Source organism: Protopterus annectens, chromosome 12.part0 (genome assembly GCF_019279795.1).
Source record: "Protopterus annectens isolate FY-2018-M chromosome 12.part0, PAN1.0, whole genome shotgun sequence".
NCBI classification, from domain to species: domain Eukaryota; kingdom Metazoa; phylum Chordata; order Ceratodontiformes; family Protopteridae; genus Protopterus; species Protopterus annectens.
Window position 1 is genome coordinate 652,968,292 of NC_056746.1, and position 25,065 is coordinate 652,993,356.

Genomic DNA, 25,065 nt, shown 5'->3' on the forward strand with positions numbered 1-25,065 from the left:
CCTGCTGAGACAACAGGGAAGGAGTCTGAGGCAGGTGCCATGGAGCCGAGCGTGACACACTGCGCAAGAGTGGGTACCAGTGTTGGTGAGGCCAATCTGGTGCAATTAAAATCATCCTTGGCTTGTCCTGTTTGATCTTTAGTAGTACTTTGGAGAGCAGAGGCAGAGGAGGAAAGGCACAGACTGATAGGTTTTTCCAGCTGAAGGATAGAGCACCCACTTTCCAAGCTAGCTTGTGGGGAATCATTGTGCAAAATAGTCAGTCTGCCAGTGTATTTAGGTTTCCTGGCAGGAATTTAGCTTGTAGATTCACTTGGTAGCTCAAGGCTGTGTTCCACAATGCCATGGCTAGTCTGCAGAGGGGGTATGAATGTGTACGCCCCTGCTTGTTTATGTACCACATCACAGTGGTGTTGTCCATCTTTACCATTAGTTGTCCTGGAAGAATGTGGTCCTTGAAGGCTGTCAATGCATTCTGTACAGCTAACACTTCCTTTTGATTTATGAGCAGGTGCATTTGACTTTGGCTCCATTTGCCCTGAATGCACTTCCCTGCCATGTGAGCCCTCCATGCATAGTGTGATGAGTCTGTTAAAATCTGGGCAGCAGGGGGTAGTGTGAATGGTAGTCCCCTGTTTTAGTAGCAGGCCTCTGCCCACCAAAGGAATTCTAGGCGTAGGCAAGGTATGATAGGAATCCTTGCTTCTAGATACTTTGAATGTTGATACCATTGTAGTTTCCTCATATGCAGCCTTGCATATGGAATTACAAGAATGCAGGAGGCCATGAACCCCAAGGCTTGCAGTATTCGCCTTGCAGACAGCAGGGTTTTTGTGGCCACTTGTATGAAGGAGGTTGTCAAATTAATCCATTTCTCTGGCGTGAGGAAAGCCATCTGGGAAGTTGTATTCAAGCTTGCACCCAGGAATATAATTTGTTGACAGGGTACCAGGTGTGATTTTGTTTATGGTGTAACCCAGACAAGTCAGTACCCTTTGAACAAAGGCCAGATGATTCAAAAGTATGTCCTGGCTTTCTGCCTGAATTAGACAATCGTCCAGGTATGGGTATATTTGAACATTTCTTTGCCTGCAAAATGCAATGACTGGAGCTAGGCACTTTGTGAATACCCTGGGCGCAGTAGATAAGCCAAAGGGCAGTGCAGAGAAATGATAGGGATGTGCAGGTATGCTTCCTTTAAGTCTAGTGTTGCTAACCATGCATCTTTGCCTAGCATAGGAAGCAGCTGGTGAAGAATCAGCATTTTGAATTTTGGAATCACCAGGAAGGTGTTTAGAGTAGAAAGGTGCAGGATAAGACGCCATGTATTGCCTTTTCTGGATACCAGGAAAAGTCTCGAATAGAAACCTTGTCCCTTTTCCTCTTCTGGTACCAACTGAATAGCCTCCATGTTTAAGAGAGAGAGAGAACTTGATTTTGGGCCTCTGCCCACTGATTTGAGGGTAGATCTTGCCACCCACTTGGAGTTGGTAATGTGCAGAAGTGAAATCTGTATCCTTGGGACACTACATTTTAAAAACCATTTGTCCTGGGTAATGAGTTCCCAGTTTATGGCCTGCAGACCAATTTTCTGCCTAAAGGAGCATCAGTTGGTAAGTGCTTGGAAATTTTAAAAGCAAGTCATTGAGATAATTTTCCATAGGGGGGAGTCTTACTACTCCCAGATTTGGGTGTGGAAACCCCCCACTGCTTAGTCTTGTGTGTCCCTTGGGACTGAAACCTGGGGTTTCTGCTGTGTCTGGGTTTGGCTTGAGAAGACCTGGAAGGGGCCGGAAAGGACCAATTCTTAGGACTGTCAGAGCCTACTAAATCTAGGAGGCTGAACTTGTACGAAATCTTTGACAGTTTGCATAGATTTAGCTTTATCTTCCATCTTTTTAAGAACTTCCTCAGCCTTGTTGCCAAACAGGCGGTCCTGATTTAAGGGAGCATACAACAATTTAGCTTTAACATGACCAAGCAAAGATTGTTCCTTAAGCCAAGAATGCCTTCGGAGCACAGACCCAGTAACATCAGCCCTGCAAGAGGCCTCTAATGAATCAAATCCACACTGCAAAGTAAGTTTTCCAACCTGTTCATCAGAATGCATTAAATCTTGTAATTATTTTCAGCACAGTCAGGAATCAACATAATTTTCTGTTTAAGCAATCCAATAAACATGTGGCTGATACTAACATATGAAACTGGAAGTTTAAGACCCTAGTGGTCAAGGTTGTAGAAGTGTAAACCTTCTTGCCCCATCTATCCAGCACCCAGGAGTCTCTATCCAAGGGGGTAGGATTTTTAGCAGTAGAAGCCTTAATGCCCTTGGGTCCCTGTGAAATAGTCTCTGGATTCGTAATAGGATTTTTAAAAAGGAACTTGTGTGAATCAGGAACCCTGTAATATCTGGTTCAGGTTTTCTGAGAGCAAGAGGCAAAGAATCAGGTCAGAAGATTCATAAACAACTTCAGTCCTAGGTCTCTTAGAAGGGGGAGGTTGGCTTCCCCTGATTAGAGTTATAAGTTCTTCAGCCATTCTTATCATTTGTTTTTTAGGCGTAGAGGCCTGAGCATGCGGTTTGGGCATCAGTTTCTTAGGCATGGTTCATGATTTTGGCCTAAATGAAGATGGAGGCATCGGCTTAATATGCCAGTCCATAGGCCTGAATACACCCTCAGAAGCCGGTGCCTGCACAGCAGCTCCAGACCCATCCAAGGTAGAGACATCTGCAGGTTCCACAGTTGAAGCATCTCGCGGCATACCAGTCTCCGAATGGGTCTCAGTAGAGGCCTGCAAGTCAGAAGTAGCGGGTATCAGTGGCTGTGAAAGTGCCTCACTGAGTACTGCCAAACTGGTTACTGGCTTAGGAGAAGCATTGTCAGCAGTTTTGGACCTCGGCGGCCTGTCTCTCTCTTTACGTTTTTTCGGAATCCCAGTAGTTGGATGGCTAATTGATGACAGTTCTGGATAATTAAACCGAGAACCAAAATATTTAGAGGCAAAGATATACTGACGATGGATAGTGCGCCTATTAAATAAAGCACAAAACCGACAGCAAGGTACGTCGTGGTCAGGGTCTAGGCAAGGAATACAGTACGAATGAAAATCTTTGTGAGGTATTTGCTTTCCACAAGTAATGCAATTATTAAACTTTTACTGACATCGGTAAAGAGCAACAAAAAAAAAAAAAAAATTTCCCAACAGGGTACTTAGCTTTAGTTGAAGACTTCAGTTCTGAAACTCGAAAATGAAAATTTCAGGAGGAGTCGGCCGACCAGCACTTATGAACTGCTTCGGGCACTGCACAGCAAGAAAGGCTGATGTAATGGCGTTGGCTGCATGTTTTATACCCCTGACAACCTGATGTCATGGAAGAAGCGACAGCAACTGATGCAGGACCCAAGACTTTGCTAATCAGGCTGACTGAGGGCTACTGCAAGCAAATAACCCAAATGTAATGACTGCAACAGTGAAACACGAAGAACATCAACAGATCCATTAGTCTGACTAATCGTATATGCAAAGCCATGGAAAGAATTATCACAGAAATTATCAAAAACATAAGAGACCTTCAGACACTACAGCCAACCCAGGTTTTGTCAAAGGAAGGTTGTGCCTACTGAACATGGTGGACTGCTTTACGAAGGTCACCAAGGCAATGGATGAGGGTAAAACAGTGTATACTGCCTACCTTGACCTGGTTAAGGCATTTGATACAATACCCCACTCTGGCATTGTTAAAATTACGGAATTAGGCATAAGCCCCTATATAAACATGCTGGATAGCCAGACGGCTCACATACAGCACCAAGGAAGTTAGGATTGGCAATACCACCTCCTCAAAGAGGCCAGTCTCCACCTCCTTAAAGAGGCCAGTCACCAGTGGAGTCCCTTAAGGCTATGTGCTGGGCCCACTCCTCTTTGGCATCTCAGAAGTCAAGTAGAATGTCAGAATCTCACTCAACATCTTATAACAGTGTCCACCTTCCCCATCTCAAAAATCAGCCTAAGACCTGCTTCTACTCTATGCCTGACTCTCTAAAAAATTGCCTCATTACTTAATCTCTACTACTTCCATCTCCATTTGTATCTACTTAGTAAGCATTGTTAGGCCTCATTCCATAAACACATTTTATCTTTTTTCCATTTCTATGTCATTTTTAATTATATGTATAATGTGTATCTAAATACTGTGCATTTTTCTATGTCTTTGCATACAATATATATTACTTGAACTTTTTGTTTCATTTTTGTCGTAAGACTATATTGAAGCTTTTCTCCCCGGGCCTCCATTGAAAATGGGCTCATCTTGGCCCAATGAACTTTCCCAGTTAAACTGCAAATAAATAAACATACACAAATGACTGGTGGCAAAGCCATGGCAAAGAAATGCATTATAGCAACTTTTGGGAGGTCAGCCACCCCAGGAAACTATGACATCAATAAAAACAAGAGGTGACCCACTAGTCAAGGATCTGGAAACAGATGTAAACAGCAACCTGGCCTTTGACCAACATGTATCCAAGGCAGTAAGGAACTCCCTCTCTACTGCTCAGTTAATAACAAGTGCATGGCAGCTAGGATCAGGGAAGTCACTGTGCCACTATACTCAGCCCTCATCAGGCTAATCATTAAGTATAATGCCCCCTTTGGTATGTACCTGACCAGACTCATGCAGTAACTGAAACATCTGCAAAGATTCCTTACAAAAAGAATACAGGGCGTAAACACAATGTCCTGTGCAGATCACCTCAAAGCCTTATCTCTATACTCGGTCCCCTACAGACTACTAAAAGGTGATCTATGCTTGGCATACAAGTCATCCCTGGACCCCGGTCTGATGAACCTTCTGCACATCCGCAAAACAGCATCAGAACTATAGATGTAATGACCTAAATTTTCTTTGCAACATAAATACGACATGTTGGAGAGACACACACATGTATCTCAGAGAATTCCCATTCTCTGGAACAGACTCCCCATCCATGTGAAATAAATCCCCCCCCAACCTTATTTAAGCATAACTTGGTCCATTGGATGGGAAATCGAAAATTCACCTCTGGTCTGGCATCAACATCTTTGAAGGATAGAGGCAGTCAGTAAATCATGTTTAACCAGCAATCACCTCTATATAAATATCCAAAACATATAACTTGTGGGACAAATTTGGACTGCAAGGATAGGCTTAAAGGCCCTAGCAATCACTAGCTTAGTATTTTTTTTTTTTTTATTTATTTAACATTTGTTGACCGGGAATGTCCAACTAGGTTCCACAGAGCCTGTTTTCAGCGGAGGCCCGGGGAGAAACACTCCAGATGCATGTCTTTGGAATGTGGGAGGAAACCGGAGTACCCGGAGGAAACCCACACGAACACAGTGAGAACATGCAAACTCCATACAGAAGGCACCCCAGCCGAGAATCGAACCGGAGAACCTCTTGCTGTGAGGCGACAACGTTAACCACTGCACCACTGTGCCACCCTAGTATATATCTGTGAACCTATAAAAATATGAATAAAAGCAAAAATGCTTATTTAACTTTAAATTATTAAGATTGTCCAAATAGGTTAAAAAGAGAAAGAAAAACGCTCAAGTTAAAAATGATAGGGCAGCCTAAAACTTCTAGACTTTTCTTCAGTAGACCACAATAAGAGAGACAGTGACTGGTTTGTGTCAGAAGGCTGATGAGCCAAAGTACAAAGGGTTTTTACTTTGCGTTTATTCTGTTTAATAAGCTTTAGAAACCTGCTGTTTTGTTGGTTGTTGAACTTTAGTCTAGAAGTCTTCAGTCAGCAATATTAGTCTCTCCCGCCCTAAAATAAGAATTGGTACAGTGCTCTTTTGTATCTTTTGCTCCTTTTGAGTGTAATGAAAGCATATCTGTTAAATGGCAACATGTTCTGTTATTCCTGCAGTATATATCACATGGTATTAGTACAGCAAATTACTTGACAGTGATTTACTTTTACTTTTCTATAAAAAAAATCATCAGTTTTATTCTCTTAACTGCTTATTGCTCTCCTGTCCTCCCCTACCATTTAAACTCCCTCTAACCTCCCTATATTTCAGATAAATCAGACTCTTAGCTTAATACACAGTTTTTAAATCCAGATTTAAAACTATTCTTTCTATTCAAATTGGGATGTAGCTTGTTTCACATAATTGTCATTATCCCTTAGAGCTCCTCGGTCACTTGTTGCTCCACAGCTCTGCTCATATCACCAACCCTCAGATACACAAAACTCCATTTCACATGCCACTAGAGGTACATCTGTGTTCTGAGGTACAACATCTCTGCACACCTTTCCATTTCCACTAGTGTCTGCTGTGCCACCTCAACTGTATTACAACCAAACAATTTCTCTCTATACAAGGCTCCGTCCCATTGATTTCTCACTTTGTCAAAATGCTTGAACTTGTTTTTTTTCTAAGGTAAGATACAGCACAAACACTTCCTCTGCCGGTTCCTGTGCACCTAAAATTACATATAATAGAATAGCACAGTATAAGAAAATTATCTGTGTCTTAACCATTGCTCTGCAGTATCCTCTCCAACAAGAGGCTCAGAAAACTAAAAATCATAACACAGAATGCAGGCTTGAATGGGTGATTTGGATCATGAATCCCACTGCTGATTTCAAAACATAGCTACCCCTTTTCAAACATTTAGCATGCCAGAGAGAATAAATCTAGAAGTAAAAACCAGTGATTCATATCAGTATTTGGCTGGCTCTTGTGAATGTGTATTATATCACAAACAAAAAAAAAAAAATCAGAAAGCAAACAAAAAAGCAAACATCCTACGTAAAATATCTCTTCAAAAGGCAATAGCTGGCACAAAGGAAAGATAAAACAAACAATCAAATAAAAAAAATAAAAGAAAATGGTTTCCCAAAGGATATCTTGCCAATTGTACATATACTGAATAACACAACTCAAAGGTTTCAATTTATGCAAGGTCTCTCAAGACAGCAAGCAAAGGGAAAAGCAAAAGGCAAATGTCAAAGCAAAAAAAAAAAAAAAAACAAACATACTTCAACCTTTTTGCGGTCAAAGTGAACTTATTAACCAAAAGGCTGACATGCACCACACTTAGAAGCTTCAAGCTGGAAATGTCATATAGTTTCAGAATCATTCGTTTATAAGACTTGCGGCAGTTGTATAACAATAGTTCAACAACATTCAGTAAGTGAAGAATATTAATGCATAACTTCACGTTTAGCGAGTGAACAGATCACAATTTGTAACAATACACCATTTTGCTTTGGTAATCTTTTTACAATTTTTTTTAACTAGTAATGTCTACAGTCTAGTCAGAATCTAAACCTTATTTGCTACTTTTAGCTGTAAATTCAATAATATAATCTTCATATGTATATGAGGTATAACAGAACAGCAGTAAATGATGAAAAAACAGAGAGAATGAGCATGCATTTAAAAGAGAGTGATGCATGTTTCTGTGACAGTAGCTTTGTACATTGTGATGACAGTTAAGTACTGTGCGACACACATGGCCTGCATATTACATTTTGGATAATTTGCAGGTCCTACTTAAAGCTCTGGTAAGGAAGTTTTTTTACTGTGTCATATTATGCAGCTCAATGTTCTGGCACTACTACCTTTAACACTGCTGTAACTACCTATCCTAAAACTTTGCTGCATTAGCCACTTACGATTATCTAAAGCATTTCTGTCAGTTTTCTCTCCCAACAGCTTTAGTCTGATCAAGACCTGTAAACAGCTTTTACACTACAAACCTCACAAATCTTTTGCCTATAACCAAAATTTTTTTGCGACAAAATACAACACAAGGTCCAAAGCTATGGAGTCAGCAATTTACAAGAAGAGCGAGAAGAATGAGTGACAATTTTAGTGCACATCATCATCCCATAACGAAATATCATATTTACTTAGGGTGACTTGCTGCTGCAATAAAGCACATTTTAATGTCATATGCTGTGAGGCTGGGCTGAGGCTGCCAGCCCAGCTATTTGGAATTTTGTAAATAATCATATGTCATTTGTGAGTGTTAATATAATTCATAGGTTTGTCTTACAAATGTAAGAGAACTATATGTTATGTGTATATTAAACTACTCGTGCAGAAGTGTGTGTTGAACTGTATGTTATGTACTGAGCTTCAAAAATGTAACCATAGTGTACCCTACTGGAAAATGTATATGGACTATGTGCCTGTGCAAATGTGCGTTTTCATGGTAGAAGCTGGAACATACAGAGCTAACTTGCAAACCATCAAAAAAATAAGTTGAAAAGTGAAGTGTTTTATGATTGTGTTTCAGTGCAGCAAGGAGACAGTATGTCTACAGCTGAAAGTTTCTTTCTATTGTCTTGAAACAGAAATAAATACTAGGTTTCAAATATAAATGTTAATCATTTTATGACTTCCAATTCTAAGCAAACTTCTGAGAGATATGTATTTCTCACACAGATGTTAAAAATTATGTTAGTTTCTGTTAGCCTGGGAACTGAAGGCAGGTGACAAAGAGTGATGTCATCCTGGCTAACCCAGCAGTAATGTGTATTATTAATTTAAGAACCATCTCAGAAAGCGAGTCTGTGCATGATGTATTTGTCTTTGGACGTGGAAACGTCCATCTTCAGCACGTCTGCCTAATAGTAAGTAAACGATGGAAAAGTATATTTTAGATATAGATAGGAATATAGTAAAGATTAGTTTTGATGTTTTCTGTATTTATTTGAGACTGTCCTGCAATGTTGTTTTAAAATGTTTCCTGTGATTCTGAACTCTGTAGTCACTGTGTTGAGTTATTGAGTATTGCCTCGTTCTTTTATTAATTATTAGTAAATATATTTAAACCTTTTAATTGTGGCTGGTTTGTTTAGAGATATTTAGAGTACTTACATATGTATTTGGTGGCACTGTATAGGCCACTCCAACAGCCTTGCTGTTGGTTATACTTACCACTTGGATAATAGTAACATTGCACAGTAAGACTGGGCACCCTTTGGTAAGGGCCTTAAAATTAGCTGACAAGAGCTGACTGGTGGCAGTGATAACTACTTTATAGTCTGGGCAGAAGGGGGCATAACTAGTAAACGTGTGCCAGCCTTTCCCAGGTATGTGCACTAACATGCAAATTTACCTAGTCAATTGTCTTTTAATGTGTAATAACTATGTTAGCTTACATTTGTATCTTACCACTTTTCTATACTATGTATTACACTATTTCTGTGTGTTCAATGTGGAGCTTTTCTCCCCGGGCTTCTGCTGAAAAAGGACAGGTGTCCAGTCAGAATTTCCAGGTAAACAAATAAATAAAGTGTGTGCATTTGTATATCAATCAAATCTTAAAGTGTGTGTCAGCTACTTGGGCAGGGAGATGAAGCATTGGTTGGACAGAGAGGGTGCTGGAGATCTTGGCTTGGCCACTCGGCTGAGATCTTAACCCTATAGCTGTGCCAGTGGGGAGTCTTACTGGGGATCTGGAGGGAGTCTTACTGGGGATCTGGAGGAAGAAAACAGCCCCAGACTGACTGATCTCTTTGTGCTCTTGAGGGAAATTGTACTTTACTGTGTGTATACTTGCCATCCTCCTAATATGTACATCCATCACTGGTGCTAGTGGTGAGGATTGAGGCTCCTTGATTAATGGGCCAGTGCAGGGGCATCACATATGCAATAGTTTTAAACAAAGATGCAACTGTATGTATGTGGGCACATATGGCAAATATACAGTTCACAGGCTTGCAATTCCATTAAAGGATTTGGCAGCTTCTTCAAGATTGCACACAATGTTCATTTATATTACTTAATTTTATTTTAACAAAATCATTTAAAAGACTATTTCTAACAACCAAAAATAAATGAGTTAACCTTCTGCTAAACACTCAGTCAGCAGTTCATCTGGCATAAACTATAGCTGCAGTTTTCAGTTCTACTTAAAGAAAAATCATGTAAACAGTTTATATATTTATAGAGACATACATTAATTATATTAAATATAAAGGTTGCTAATGAAGGAGACCGTATATTTATTAGTGACTTGAAAGTTTCAAGAAAAACTGAGAAGTAGGAACTTACTCATTACATAAGGAAGTAACCCTACTTTTTACCTCCCATTCCTCTCCCCTCCCCTAGCCACCCTGCCTCACACCATCTGATCATTGTATTCCTTCCTCTACAGGCTCTGGCTCACCCTTTAACCTCCCCTTCCTTCCTCTGCAGGCTCTGGCTCACCCTTTAACCTCCCCTTCCTTCCTCTGCAGGCTCTGGCTCACCCTTTAACCTCCCCTTCCCTCCTCTGCAGGCTCTGGCTCACCCTTTAACCTCCCCTTCCCTCCTCACTTAATCTCTCAGACCTGTTATGACATGCTTAACCACCTTACTTCATCTCAACTCCAAACACATATCCAACTGATTTACACCTAGCTTCCTCTCACTACCACATATACTACTCACTCCTCTCTTACTCCTCTATCTTCCCCTACCATCCCAATAGCCCTTCTAGCTTGTTCCACCTTCGTGTGGTGCATCTAGATCATCTGCTTTATGTTTGAGTTTAGTGCAATATTTGTATACAAGATTTAGGTTTATGACTTACTACTATCTGTATATACATCCTACCTTTACTCCTAGCCTCTAGCTAGATATTGGTATATCTGTTAATTTATTATGTTTTATATTGCTTGCATATCTAATGTTTGCTCCAGTATGTATTACTTGCTATTGTATGTATATTCAATTGTTCTTCATGTACTCCACTGCTCACTTATTGCTCTGTGGAGCTTTTCTCCCCGGCCTCCGGTGAAAAAGGATCTATGCTCAGTTGGAATTTCCGGGTAAACAAATGTAAGTAAATAACTATAGCACATATTCAAGCACATTAAATAACCCCAAGAGCCAAAAGCCTCAGTGACCAACAAGAGGCGACCACTTGCGACCATATAACTTCTGTGTCTAACAAGGGAGACAATATATGCCATTTCGAAGAAGTCAGCAACACCTCTGTAGTAGATAAAGCCACTGGAATGATGCTGAAGAGCTGCAAATCACTCAAAAAGTTAATCCTACCAAAATATGTTAAAATCATTGTGGCTTAAACAAGAAAAAATGTTAAACTAAACAACTAACTTTTAAACTCCAAAACAACTCTACCAATGAGCAACAGTGGAATATACTACATTATGAACACCTAGGCACTGCAGCTCACCAACAAACCAAAGTAAACACAAACACGCACTAAAACACAAAAACTATTCTTTGACAAGAGACAACAATGCCCCACTATTTTCTTTTGGGAGATTCAGTATACTCGGCCATTTAAAACGTGGGTATACTACTGCAAAAAAAAAAGAAAAAAAAAAAACAAAAAAATATCCTTGTTTTCCCGCTTTTCTGAACGAGAATAGTCCGGTCTTCAGATTTTGCTGATCTCTGGGCTTTGTCTTAGTTCCTGTGCTATCCATATCCTTATTTGGATAAGAGGAAGCTTCTTTGTTCACCAGTGGGAGTGGGGAGCACATGAGCAACCTATTTGTCCCTAGAGGAGTGGTTCCAGCCCAGCAACTTGTAGTTTATTGGCCATTTTGGGTCAATTCCTGGCTCTTTTCAACCTCCTGCTATGCGATTTTGCACGAAGTTGCTCATAGATCAAGTTTAAACTATTTCTGGCTCCGTAAAGTCTGCTCTTCAATTTTTCCCTTAGAACTGCTCTACTTGCAATCTAAACAGCCTATACTCTATCTGAAAAGCTCAGCACTTGCTCCTAAAGCATTTTTTATACAGGTAAAGCACTCTTAAACAAAAGAAAGTACTTCATTCACCTAAATTCCCTTGAGTACCCATTTCCCTATAGGTCCTTTCTGACTCAGTTACACAGCAATCTTTTTCACTATTTCTAGCATGTCGAAGGGTCAGTTGCTGGCATCCTCTCCTGTTCAGCTGGTGAATCTGGGAATCTTGAGGCAATGTTACAATTGCCTCATGTACACAGACAACCCTCTCCTCCTCCCAGCAAATACAAATATATGCGAGAGATGCAACTATATAGCTAAATTGGAGGCTGAGCTCTCTCAATTCAGTACTGGCAAGACCAGTCAGGAGGAGAAGGTAACCACACACATCATAAACCCAGTCTCACATAGAACTATCACAACTGCAAACCAAACACATAAACACACAAAAACATACTCGGAGGTGCTGATTAAAAATCTACCAAAACAAGAGAGGCCTCCAAAGCAGACACCCAAGCAACCGCCACCTCAAGACATAGCACATGCAACACATAGTTCACAAAGTCAGTGTGCTAAACAGTCACAGCCCTTAAGGCCAAACAACATGCCTGACACACTTGTAATAGGTGACTCCATAATCAGACACACTGACGTCCCGCTCACCAGACTGAACAAGGAAAAGGTCACAGTAAGCTGCCTGTCGGGAGCTAGAATCCGCCACATAACACAAGCACTCAGGTCACTCCACAGCATGTACAAATATGACTCAGTCATTGTACATGCCGGTGTGAACGACCTGAGACGTACCTCCCTGGACTACATGAAAAGAGACATAGAGGAGCTCTCTGATTATGTAGCCCAGGCCGGTATGACCCTAACCCTGAGCAGCATCTTACCCTCACCAAGAATGATACCACAGTACAAAGACAAAATGATCAGTTTTAACAATTGGCTTAATTACTGGTGTCATTCTAAGGGGATCCAATGTCTGTCTGCTTGGGATGACATGCCTGACAAGCCATGCTGCTTCGCAAGGGATGGCTTGCACCTGTCACCCATGGGCTTCCGGATATTGGCCAAGGCTCTTGCCACCCCCATAGTGCCTTTTTTAGGCAAGGCTCAAATGACAAACCTACCTCCCTAGAAAACACAAGTGAAAAAAAACTAAGGGTAATGCTGCTCAATGCCAGAAGTCTAAACCTCAAGATGCATGCCCTCGAAGCCCTCCTCAGTATGGAGAACATCGATGTCTGTGCATGTGCAGTGACTGAAACCTGGTTCAAGGCTCCTGAGAGCACCCCAGCACTATCAGGTTTTACCTCTTATCATGCTTTCCGGCCCCAAAACTTGGACCGAACCACAAAAGGAGGGGGAGTATCCATATTCATCAAAGATACCCACACCTCCAGGTTAGTGGCAACGCACGAAGCATCCGAGACCATCCAGGTGCAACTTACCATAGGCAAAACTGCCTTACAGTTTGTAGCATGCTACAGACCACCCTCTCAAACTCAGGAACCCCACACAGCCTTCCTGAAGACATTGGAGAGTTTGAATGTCTCTCCAAATACCATCATATTGGGAGACTTCAACTACCCAAACATAGACTGGGAACATTACTCAAGCCCCAACACCCTAGCCCAAAGGTTCCTAGAATTCATAAACTCAAATGCGATGGAACAACAAGTCACCATTCCCACAAGAGGAGACAATATACTAGACCTGATCATCACAAACATGGGGACAAAATGCTCCACACCGGAAGTATATCCCTCTTTGGTAAGATCAGACCATAAATTAATCTCACTGGAAATCCACATCCCGCCCCCACCCCCTGCACAAAAGACCACAGTGAAGAACCTCTCAAAAGCCAACTTCACACTTCTTAAAACTGAAGTGGTATCCTTCAAGGCCCCTGGGCCAGTGGAAACCACAACCCACACTGCTGAATCCTTTACAAATGCCTTCTACGGGCACCTTCAAGAATGCATGGATCATGCAATCCCAAATAAAACCAAGACCCATTCCCCAAAGGCAGGCGCCCAGTCTGGTGGACCCCAGCCATAAACAAACTTTACAACAGGAGGAGGAAGCTACTACATGACAGAGCAAAATCCCTAAAAGGGAAGGCATCTCTGATCAGTACTAGCAAAAAACTACGATCACTCATAAAATCATCCAAGGCCAACTTTGAGAGAAAAATCGCAAAAGACACAAAAGACAATCACAAGGCCTTCTTTAGCTATGTTAGAAACCTGGGTGGAAACTCCCAGATATGCTCAGAGTTAGTCCAAAATGACACAAAATACACTGAACCCACTGACATTGCCAACATTCTGGCAGACAGGTTCAGTGCAAATTTCTCCTCCCCCTCCCCTCCAAAAGGAGAAATAACCATCCCAGCAGAGTGTAGCCACCCTAACATCCCAGATGCCCAGGTGAGAGCTGCCCTCTCTAAAGCTAAAAACACAGCATCAATGGGACCGGACGGTGTCCCGGGCTGTGTGCTACATGAACTCCAAGAGGAACTAAACCCACACATAAGGCTGCTGTTTAATCTTAGCCTTACTACAGGATACGTACCCAAAGAGTGGCGTACGGCAACAGTGGTCCCACTTCACAAAGGCGGTGCTTCTACGGACCCTGGAAATTACCGCCCCATAAGCTTGACGAGCCTGGTCTGCAAAGCTATGGAGAGGATCATTATGGAACTCATAAACAAAGACATTGGGAACCTACAGACATTGGATCCCACCCAATTTGGCTTTGTCAAGGGCAGATCCTGCCTTTTGAACTTGGTCGACTTTTTTGAAACAGTCACTAAGGCCATTGATGAGGGTAAGGCAGTTCACACAGCCTACCTTGACCTTGCAAAAGCCTTTGACACAATACCCACTCGGGCATCATAGACAAACTCACCAGCTTAAATGTAAACCCATATGTCACAAGATGGGTTGCAAACTGGCTCAAGGACAGAACCCACAGGGTCAGAGTTGCTGGAGCTATGTCAGACTCTAAGCCAGTCACAAGCGGTGTCCCACAGGGCTCAGTCCTGGGACCCCTCTTGCTCGGCATTTATTTTTCCGAGGTACAGGCAAACATAGGAGGATTGTGGCTGACAAAGTTCGCAGATGACTGCAAACTGGGCACCATAATTGATACTCCAGAGGACACAAACATCCTTCAGAGAGGCCTCATAGAAATGGATAATTGGTGCCAGAGCCATGGCCTTAAGCTGAACGCCAAAAAATGTATAGTCATACTCTTTGGGAAAAACAAGGTACCCACAAATTACCACATAGGTGGTAATCCATTAAGTACGGAAGAGGTAATCAGGGACCTAGGGACCCAGGTTGACAGTAATCTCGACACTCACATTGCCAAAGTGGTTAGGAAGACCTTCTATATTGCCCACCTAATCATGAAGGGTTTCACATCTAGATCAAGAGAGGTCATTGTGCCCCTGTATTCTTCTCTTATCAGGCCAATGATTGAGTACAATGCCCCATTTGGGATGTATCTTACCCGACACCTGTAGCAGTTGGAAAGACCCCAAAAGTTCCTCACCAAGAGGATAAAGGGTCTTAAACATATGTCATATGCTGTCCGACTGAAAAAACTCCAGCTCTATTCAGTCGCATACCGCCTACTCAGAGGTGATCTGTGCATGACGGACAAGGCCATATCCAATCCGGAATTAATGGACATGCTCCACCTCAGAAAATCCAAATCCATCAGAGCCACGAGAGCAAGAGACTTAAACCTCAACACAGAAATAAATAGGACGTGCTGGAGGGACAGATTCATAACCCAGAGGCTCCCTACACTCTGGAACAGAATCCCTATCCATGTTAGGCAGAGCCCCTCACTAACTCTATTCAAGAGAAATCTTGACGAGTGGATGGGAGATCGTAGGTTTACCGGGGGGGGGGGGGGGGTCATCTCTGTGTCACACTACTACACAGAGGCACAGTAAACTAAACCCTAAATGGGCGTAGTATTCTCATCCTAAGGGGTGGTGAAAGCCACACACACTCTGGCTAGGCTTATAAATGCCCTAGGGCAGATAGCCTAGTACGAACCTATGAACCTATGCAAGCTGCTTGGGCATCTTTCACATAGCCGAATAGGAAAGTTTCATCGTTAAGGGTGCCAAAAACGACAAAAGGTGAAGAAAAGCAGAAATTTAATTGTTAAACACATTTTTACGCCTGCAAGTAAAGTCTGAAAACCATGTGACCTTTTAATTCTAAAAATCAGCATTTAATAAAACAAGGTGCCTACATTATTTTAAAAGCAAAATACGTGAGAGCAACGATATGATCTCGACTTGTTCGACGAATAAAATGCAACTTTCTACGTATGCCGTACCATACCTCTCTGTGGGTGCACGTTTTCTAGCATATACTAGTGAACTGAGTCGCTCTACCGTCAGGATCTTAATACTGTAGGTTTTATTTACATTTACCTTTGTTACCTCAGTTACCTTTGACAGCAACAGCACAAAAAAAGTCATCTGTCTCTTACCAGCAGTATCAACAGTAACGACAGTCAGTCCTTTCAGAAAGATCACAGCTAGAATTCCTATGACCCCCATGACAGGGGTCCGTAACCAGTGCTAGAATCTGAAATTGGTACTAGTGTTCAAATACAAACAAATCCCGGCTACTTGTACCATCAGTTCTACTTCCGCACTTTACGGCTCTGAACGAGTCTCATCCCTCTTTTGCAGTACACTTATCAGAAATAGCTTTTCTGTTCACATGTCCGCCTCCTGTTTTTGATTGACAGCACACACGGGTTTTGGAACCCTGTGAGCAATTCCTGCAGCTGTGTCACCGTGTCACACAGTCGCACACCTGGAAGCGGTATTATAGGTGGGATTTTGGATGACGACCTTCAGCTTGGAATGTCCCCTAGCAACCAAGCTCCAATCGGGTTGGTGAAAATGAGACAGTATGGGACTAGTCAGTGCAGTCCCCTGACTCGCACCAAAATCTAAACGTCACCGCACACTTTAGTAAAGACCAGCTTCTTTGTGGCATCACACGTGATGTTTTCTACAGTCCGACCCATTATCAGTTTTCCTTTCAATTTAGACCTCGGTCCTGTTTTTCTTCCCAGGGGGATTAAACCATCTACATGTTTCCTGTATATCACATAGCACTTTCTAGACAGTCTTTAGTGTTGTTCTTCAAGGCATACCTCTCAACTGTCCATATCTGTAGTCTGGTCCTCATAAAAATTGTGGTATTCTGGCAAATAACTGAGGATTGAAGTCGCTAAATAATAGTAAATAATGAGAGACAATAGAGTTTCAAGACTTCATATCTCAAAGAAAATACATAATTAAAAACGTGATTCTAGCAACTTTCCAAGTTTATAGGAGTTTCATAGCTCTCAACCTTCCATCTCCAAAATGAGGAACATCACCTTTCATAATGTGGAACAAATGGACAAAATGTGAAACATCTGCTAACAGCTTAATAACTTCAACTAGGAAGCTCACAGAATAGTTAAAATTTGCTAGTTTATACTTAACAAAACGTTTCTTTAATGAATTGAAATGATTTAGTACTATTTATCATGGATATCAGTTAAAAAAAATTGTAATACTGAATGTGATTCAGACCCATTCAGTGTGGCACTTCAAGGGACATGAGCTTTTTAATGCCCAAAACGAGGAGCATTCCTCTTAATGTGATATAGTTGAGATGTATGAGAGCAATATTTAAAAACTGTCCCTATTTTTGGATCTTTGATCCCCCCTCCATTATTTTTGGCTTTGTTCAGATTTTTTGTGCTGAGGGGTTGAGAGGTATGGTTCAAGGTAGTTACAAATACTGCTGTAGAATCCATATAAGTGTATTTAATAATAACTTACTGCAGCAGTTTTTAACCAATCAGGGACTAATCCAGAAATAGTCACTTTTAAAATATTAGTACTATTAACTTTAGTTATCAACAAAAGAAGAGAATGTGAATTAATATACATTTTCTGAAGGAAAATAAGTCTAGTAACTAACTATTGTCGCTATTTATTAAGTGTAATTTACCACCTTTTCTCCAAAAGTCATCAGATTTAGGACGGATGAAGAGGGACAGAGCTAAGATATGAGTCAAAATTAGAGCTATCCCTGGAAATCAGGGATAGTTGAGAGGTATGCAATACATATTGAACTGTTTTGTAAAGACTGCCTTCCCGCAAAATTTTGTCTAGTAAGCCCAATCATCGAAAATGCAGCTCTCCTTAACTTGATAAAACTCAGTAACAAAAGCTCTTTTATCTTACTTCTGCTTTTTACTCCACATTTAATGCATAGTTACATGCCACTGTAATCTGTTAGACTTAACTTTAGCAGCACCCACAGCTAAATACTATCATAATATCCTTTCTATTTAATATTACCATAACAAACTTACAAAGTACACAGACACACTAACAAAAACAGATGCTCCCAGGTTGCTATGGTAATGAAGACAGAGTGACGATAATCCTTAACAGCTCTGAGGGGCCTCCAAGATTACTCTTGGCAATGAAGTTTTTGGTTTCAAAAAAAAAAAAAAAAATATAATAAAAGGGCTGTTTTGAACCACATGTACACATATTGATGGTCTCCCAACACTTTGTTTAGCTCATTAAGTTGATTCTTGATTAAAAAAATAAAATAATAAGCGCATTTTTATATTTAAAATGTATTTTGGTCCAAACACATTAAGGACTTACATAAGAGTGGAAGTCTGAGTTATTGTGAAAGACTAAGAACACTTGGTCTTGTGCAGTACCCTTTGCAGTGGTCTGGGAGGTGATTTTGCTCGGATGTGTTGGGTATATGGGGATAGCTGATTCTAGGGGTGTTTGGGGTTGCCGGGAAGTGCTAGAGAGTCATCAGAATTCCGTCATGGAAATATCCGTGGGAATGGAAGGTGTGTTGAGTGGTTCACTGGCAGAGTGGCCACTGCATGGAACAGGCTGGTAAAATGGAACAGGACAAATATTGGTTTGGATATTTTAAGAACAGTCTGAAAACACACCACATGAACTAGTGAATGGTATTCTGGCAAAACTGGATGGCCATTGTTTCTTGTGCTTGAAGTACTGATATGTGTATATGTAAGGATGGAAATATACTTATAACAAATAAGAAACTAGAAGGGTCTCATAATTTAAAGTCTATGGACTGTATAAACATGCTTCGAAGGAGCTAATAATAAGAAAAAGCATTAGAGCTTGTGGTCTCTCAAATATCTAAGCAACCTCCAAAAAAAAAAAAAAACACACACACACAATAGTTATGTAATGTATGATTTTAGTAAATCTACACATAAAATATATAATCGTCATATCAGATGAAGCAGTCTGCTGAATTTAGATATTAAAGCCAGGATTTTATAACATGGGCTTGTGTATAATAACACTACTGTCTTAACTTGTCATAAATGACATATACTACATTGAACATCAAGGGGAAGCATGATAATTTTCTTATATAAGTAAATATGCATAACAAGTCATGTAATTGCTTTAACTTGAATTGTAGGTGTTGTAACCCATCTTGACTATATATAATACTTAAGCAATAACCCATGTCTGGGTATGGGTAATGCTAGATTTACCCATGGTTGGTGTGGTTTGGTCACTTTTCGTAAATAATGCCTTTGTATAATACCTGTGTGGTGTCCTTCTGTGGTTTTTCGCTATCCTGTGGCTTTTTCTGATGAACTTTGCATGCTTATGCAGTACATCAGAGCTGTGTAGAGGAAGCAATGGAGAAAGGAAGATCTCCATTTCCTTTTTAAAGCTATCTCGCTATGGTAAACATGTTTAACATAGCGAGATATCTTTAAAAAAAGCAACATAGAAAGGAAGATCTTTATTGCTTTTTTTTAAAGATATCTCACTATGTTAAACATATAACATAGTGAGATTACAGCAACAGGGATCTTCCATTCTCTGTTGCTACCTAACACAAACATAAATAATCAAGACTTATACTAATGGAAAAAGTCTGGGTGAACGGACCTTTTAACATTAGTATATGTCGGCTTTACAATGGGCACACTGGTTGGACTGGACAATCAGCGTGCACATTTTGGAATACTAATCGGCAGTCATTGTATAATTAAGAGGTTACCAAGGTAACTAATGTTTTATACATGACATCAAACTGACAAAGTTGTTCAAGAGAAACAATAGAAGCCTGAACCTGAAATGTCACAGAATGTAACAATCATATTCTGAACAAATAGTATTAAATTGACAATAGACACTCAGTTTAATAACATGGGCTTGTGTATAATAACTGTTTTAACTTGTCATAAATAACAAACACTATATTGAACATCAAGGGGAAGCATGATGATTTTCTCATATAAATAAATGTTCATAACAAGTCATATAATTGCTTTAACTTGAATTGTGGTTTTGTAACCCATCTTGACCATACATAATACTTAAGCTGTTACCAAGGTAACTAATGTTTTATACATGACATCAAACTGACAAAGTTGTTCAAGGGAAACAATAGAAGCCTGAACTAGGAATATCACAGAATGTAACAATCACATTCTGAACAAATAGTATTAAATTGACAATAATCACACAGTTTAACCTTTGCTGATTATACAAAATAGAATGTTTCCATTTAAATCTAAAAACTTTCAGTATATGCCATAAAATGGCAATTTATGAATATGGAAAGGGAACTTGTAGTCATTAATCACAATAAACAAATTTGTTGCTTTTAACCTATAATTTTACTCATTTTAAAATAAGAAATGATAGATATGAAACTACTTATATCTAGGAAATAGGGGGAAGAGGGATGCACTGATAATTAAAATGCACTAACTTTCATCAATGTTCACATAAAACAAACTTGATGCTTTAAGTAAGTTAGCAACAAACAAAGTGATTACTTAAATGCTGGCAAACAATGAAATATAAGTTCTGATATATCCAGTAAAATACATTGTATTATAAACATTAGGTATACATATTATTGCCATCTATTTATATTAAGTAATAAGTTTTGAAATACATTCATCAATAAGGATTGTCGTTCTTCTTTTTCTTTAGGCTTTTCCCAGTTAGGGGTCACCACACCACAGGGGTCTGCTAATGATTGGCAGTAGATTTTTTTACGGGTGCCGAGGTGCCAGCTTGTCGCCCAACATTCAACGAAGGCACACTCTATTCTATGCATGACTTTTGAACGCCACACGACCGTGGGGAGGACATGCAGACTCCACACAGAAGGTGCTCCTGCCGAGAATCGAATTGGAGAACCTCTTGTTGTGAGGCAACAACACTACCGCTGCACCACCACAGTTGTTAAATAACAGTGTGCTATAATCTTTTACTGAGGTTTTATATATGATACGTCCTACTTTACTATGATTGAATTGCTTGTCTTCTATTTTTCATGCAATTGCTTATACAATAAGTAGACAGTTATATTCTATTAGATTTCCGTCTAATCTACAATAGTACTATATCTGTTCAAAATAATATACATATTGCTTATTCCTATTACAAATATTCTCCATATGATAATTTAATTTATGAAGCTCAGATGTTCTGGATTGTCAAGGTAGTAGTGATAACCTGATGGACTTAGGTTTATCCATCAGATTAGAAATGATTTTCATTCCATGGCTAGGGCAGATCTTAGTTTTATTAACATTTATTAACTTAAATTTATTTCACAAAAACATTTTTAGTATGCCTGACCAAAACATTACTTTATTGGTAAACACTCGAAGTATAAAACTGATAATTTCCTTTAAAGGCTCAAACATATACTTTATAGTTATCAGAGGAAAATGTTTAATAGTCACAATAAAACAAAAAATACATAGTCTAAATAACCTAAGATGGATTTAACTTTATTATCCTTAAATACCAATGGCTTAAATAATCCTAGCAAGAGATCAAATCTACTGAAATATTTAAAACCGAACAAAGCACAAATTGTCTTCCTTCAAAAAACTAATTTCAAAACAAATGACGATTACAAATGGAATCCTAAGGAATATATGATATTGGCGCAATCCACTTACAAGACACAGACAAAAGGGTAACAATTTTATGGAAAACAAATGTGATTAACCCAGAAATCATTTATAAGTATGAAGATAAAGAAGGCCTTTGTGGCATTAGTAATAGTTAAATATAATAAAAGAATATGGACCCTAGCCAATCTATACCAGTTCCTAGGCATTGGAACAAGAACTGTTAAAAACACTTGGATTTCATTTCCAATAATTATAAAGGCAGCTTAATATTAGGAGGAGATTTTAACTGTATATTTGATATTTCTTAAACTACAAATAAAAGACCACTGTGTACATCTGCTGTATCAAAAGCTTCAATGAAGTGGGTAGAATAATTTCATCTTGTAGATATTTTCAAATTTAAAGAAAATAAATATTTTGTTGTTTTCCCATCAAGATCACAGATTTGGTACCCAAACTAGAATAGATAAAATATTTGCTGCCCATGACTTACACTCTAAAATCATTAATTTCTCAATCACTCCCTGCCCTTTTTCAGATCACAATTCATTGATACTAAAACTTCACAATGGGTACAAACCATTAATCTTTAACTCCAGAATTCCAGCATATATAACTACAATTAAAGAGTTCAAATCCTGGTTATTATCTGAATTACAAGTATTCTTAGATATTAATTACACTACAGGGATAAATAAAATGATATGGGATTCATTAAAAGCTTACATGTATGGTAAAACCCTAACTTGGTATAAAAAAATCAGAGAATTGGATTCTGAATTATTAGATCTACAATCCAAACTTTTGTCAGTAAAACCTGAAAAAAATCTAAATCATTTGGAGATGAAAAAGAAAGTAGAAGTATTAAACAATAAATACAATGAAATTCTAGCACATAAAACTAGTTTAGCTGTAGAAAAACTAAAAATTAATACATTGGCCACTTCTCCCAAATATCTACATAATTTATCCACAAGAATCAAGATACAATTAAAATCTTATAACATTAAAAGTATCTTCCATGAAAGGAAAGGGAAAAATGTCTTGGATATAGATGACATTCTTGATGCCTATAGAAATCACTATATGGAACATTTCCAAAAAGAAAATATGCATATTGATCAATTAAATCTAGATGAAAAATGTTCTAATATAAAAAATACCAGAAAAATTAAAACTAGATTTGCAAGCACCCATATCCTATAAAGAAATTGCAAATACAATAAAAGACACTAAAAATAATAAAGCTCCGGGAATAAATGGCATAAATATGGAAATATATAAACTTTTCCTTCTAAGATACTATCCCTCTTCCATAAAACTCTATTAGAAATTCAGTCACAAGCTTTAATACCACCCTCTTGGAGATATTCCTTAACCACACAAATCCTAAAGGAAAACAAATCTCCAAACATCTGTACCTCATATAGACCTATATTATTATTAAATAATGACTATAAGATATTTATGACAAATATTAACTAACAGAATGAAAATACCACTATCCAAAACAATAGATAATGATCAAATTGGATTTATATATCATGGACACACACATGACAATATTAAAAGGATAATTTCTTTTATAGATTATGTTAATAAAGAAAGTAAAGAAACACTCATAATTGGCTTAGATATAGAGAAAGCCCTTGATTCCCTAAATTGGGACTATTTATTCAAAAGCATAATGATATTTGAATTTCCTGCATCCTTTCTTCATTTCTTAAAGAATATATGTACAAATAATTTACCGCATGTCAAGTTAGGTCTTTTTACTTCTGAATCTATACATATAACAAAAGGCACTAAACAAGGTTGGCCCCTGTCACCAATTTTATTTGCTCTGGCTATTGAAATATTCGCAGATTCAATTCGTAACAATATAAAAATCAAAGGAATAGATGTTTATGAACAATACAATTCTAAAGTAATGCTATTTGCTGATGACATATTTCTAACATTATCTAATACAAAAGAGACATTAGAAGAATTATATATATTCATTGACAAATTTCACATGACTTCAGGACTCCATTTCAATAAATCAGAATCAAAATTTTTAGTTTTAAATAAAGAAAAGAACTGCAGACTAAGGGGAGTCACATCATAGGGAAACAAGACTCTACCTTCAAATATCTAGGAATTGAGTTATGCAAGGATAATAATGAATTAGTCTCAAAAACTACAATAATATCATAAATACAATTAAAATCTCTGTGGAAAAATAGACCAGAATAATATTAACATTTGAAGATAGACTTTAGTTAATAAAAATGGTTTTACTGCCCAAGATCCTATATATAGCCTTGGCAAGACAACTGTTACCAGGAAGGAATATACTTAAAAAAGTAAATTCATGCCTAATAAAATTGTTATGGTTTCCCAAAAGAAACAGAATAGCTTTAATACATTATATAAGACCATGGAAACAGGAAGGATTAAACCTTCCTGATATAGAAACAAATATAAAAGCATCAATATCTAAAACAATCTCAGATTGGATAAGTCCAAATTACTCTGGAAATTGGAAAGAATTACTAACTGAATTTCAATAAATTAATTTGATTTACAAAAAAAAATTTCAAATAACAGATAAAAACAATTTGCCACGGCATATATTATGTATTAGTATGCAATATAATATAACTAAACCCACTAAAACTCATATGATTAATTATTACATTGACTCATTTAGGAAAATTATTAATGCAAATATAGATTTAAAAATCTGGTTTGATCTTTTAACACCAGTTATAGTCACAAAGAACTTTCCACGTAACATATATAGAGAAATTATTAATTCCTGGGAACAGAAAGGATTTGTTTGTTGGCTCCAAATATAGGTATGCAAGTAATAAAAACAACATACAAAATTCCACAACAGGACTAGCTAACTTCACAAAGTATTTTGTCATATTCGCAAGATTTAAGTTGAATAATTAGCAATTCTTCATTTAAAGAAATAACTGAATTTATGAAATACATATATGAAACCATATATAATGACTTTGACATGGGAAACAGTATTTCAAAATTTTACAAAATATTGATAAACTATAAAACAACACCCAAAACCTCATATTGGAAATATATATAACAAAAGGACACTCAAACAAATATCTTATTATCAATAAAATATACATCCTTTACACAATACTGGAAAGTTTTTAATTGGAAATGCTTGCACAGTGCATTCTTAACCCCAGACATAATCAGTAAAATTAGTTATTCCATAAAAAAATATGTTGGAGATGTGAGCAAGTCTATAATGCAGATTGGAACCACATTTTCTTTGATTGTGTTAAAATTAAGCCATTTTGGAATGGTATTC

General features: G+C 38.4%; 1 protein-coding gene across 1 annotated transcript in view; it reads right to left on the reverse strand.

The window, feature by feature from the left end:
* Positions 1-16,563, reverse strand: part of PGAP6 (post-glycosylphosphatidylinositol attachment to proteins 6) — a 750,660-nt gene extending 734,097 nt beyond the window's left edge. The window contains exon 1 of the mRNA XM_044089784.1: positions 16,245-16,563. Within this exon, the coding sequence (XP_043945719.1) occupies positions 16,245-16,314 (70 nt within the window). The 5' untranslated portion in view covers positions 16,315-16,563. The remainder of the gene's footprint in view (positions 1-16,244) is intronic.
* Between the last annotated feature and the right edge of the window lie 8,502 nt (positions 16,564-25,065).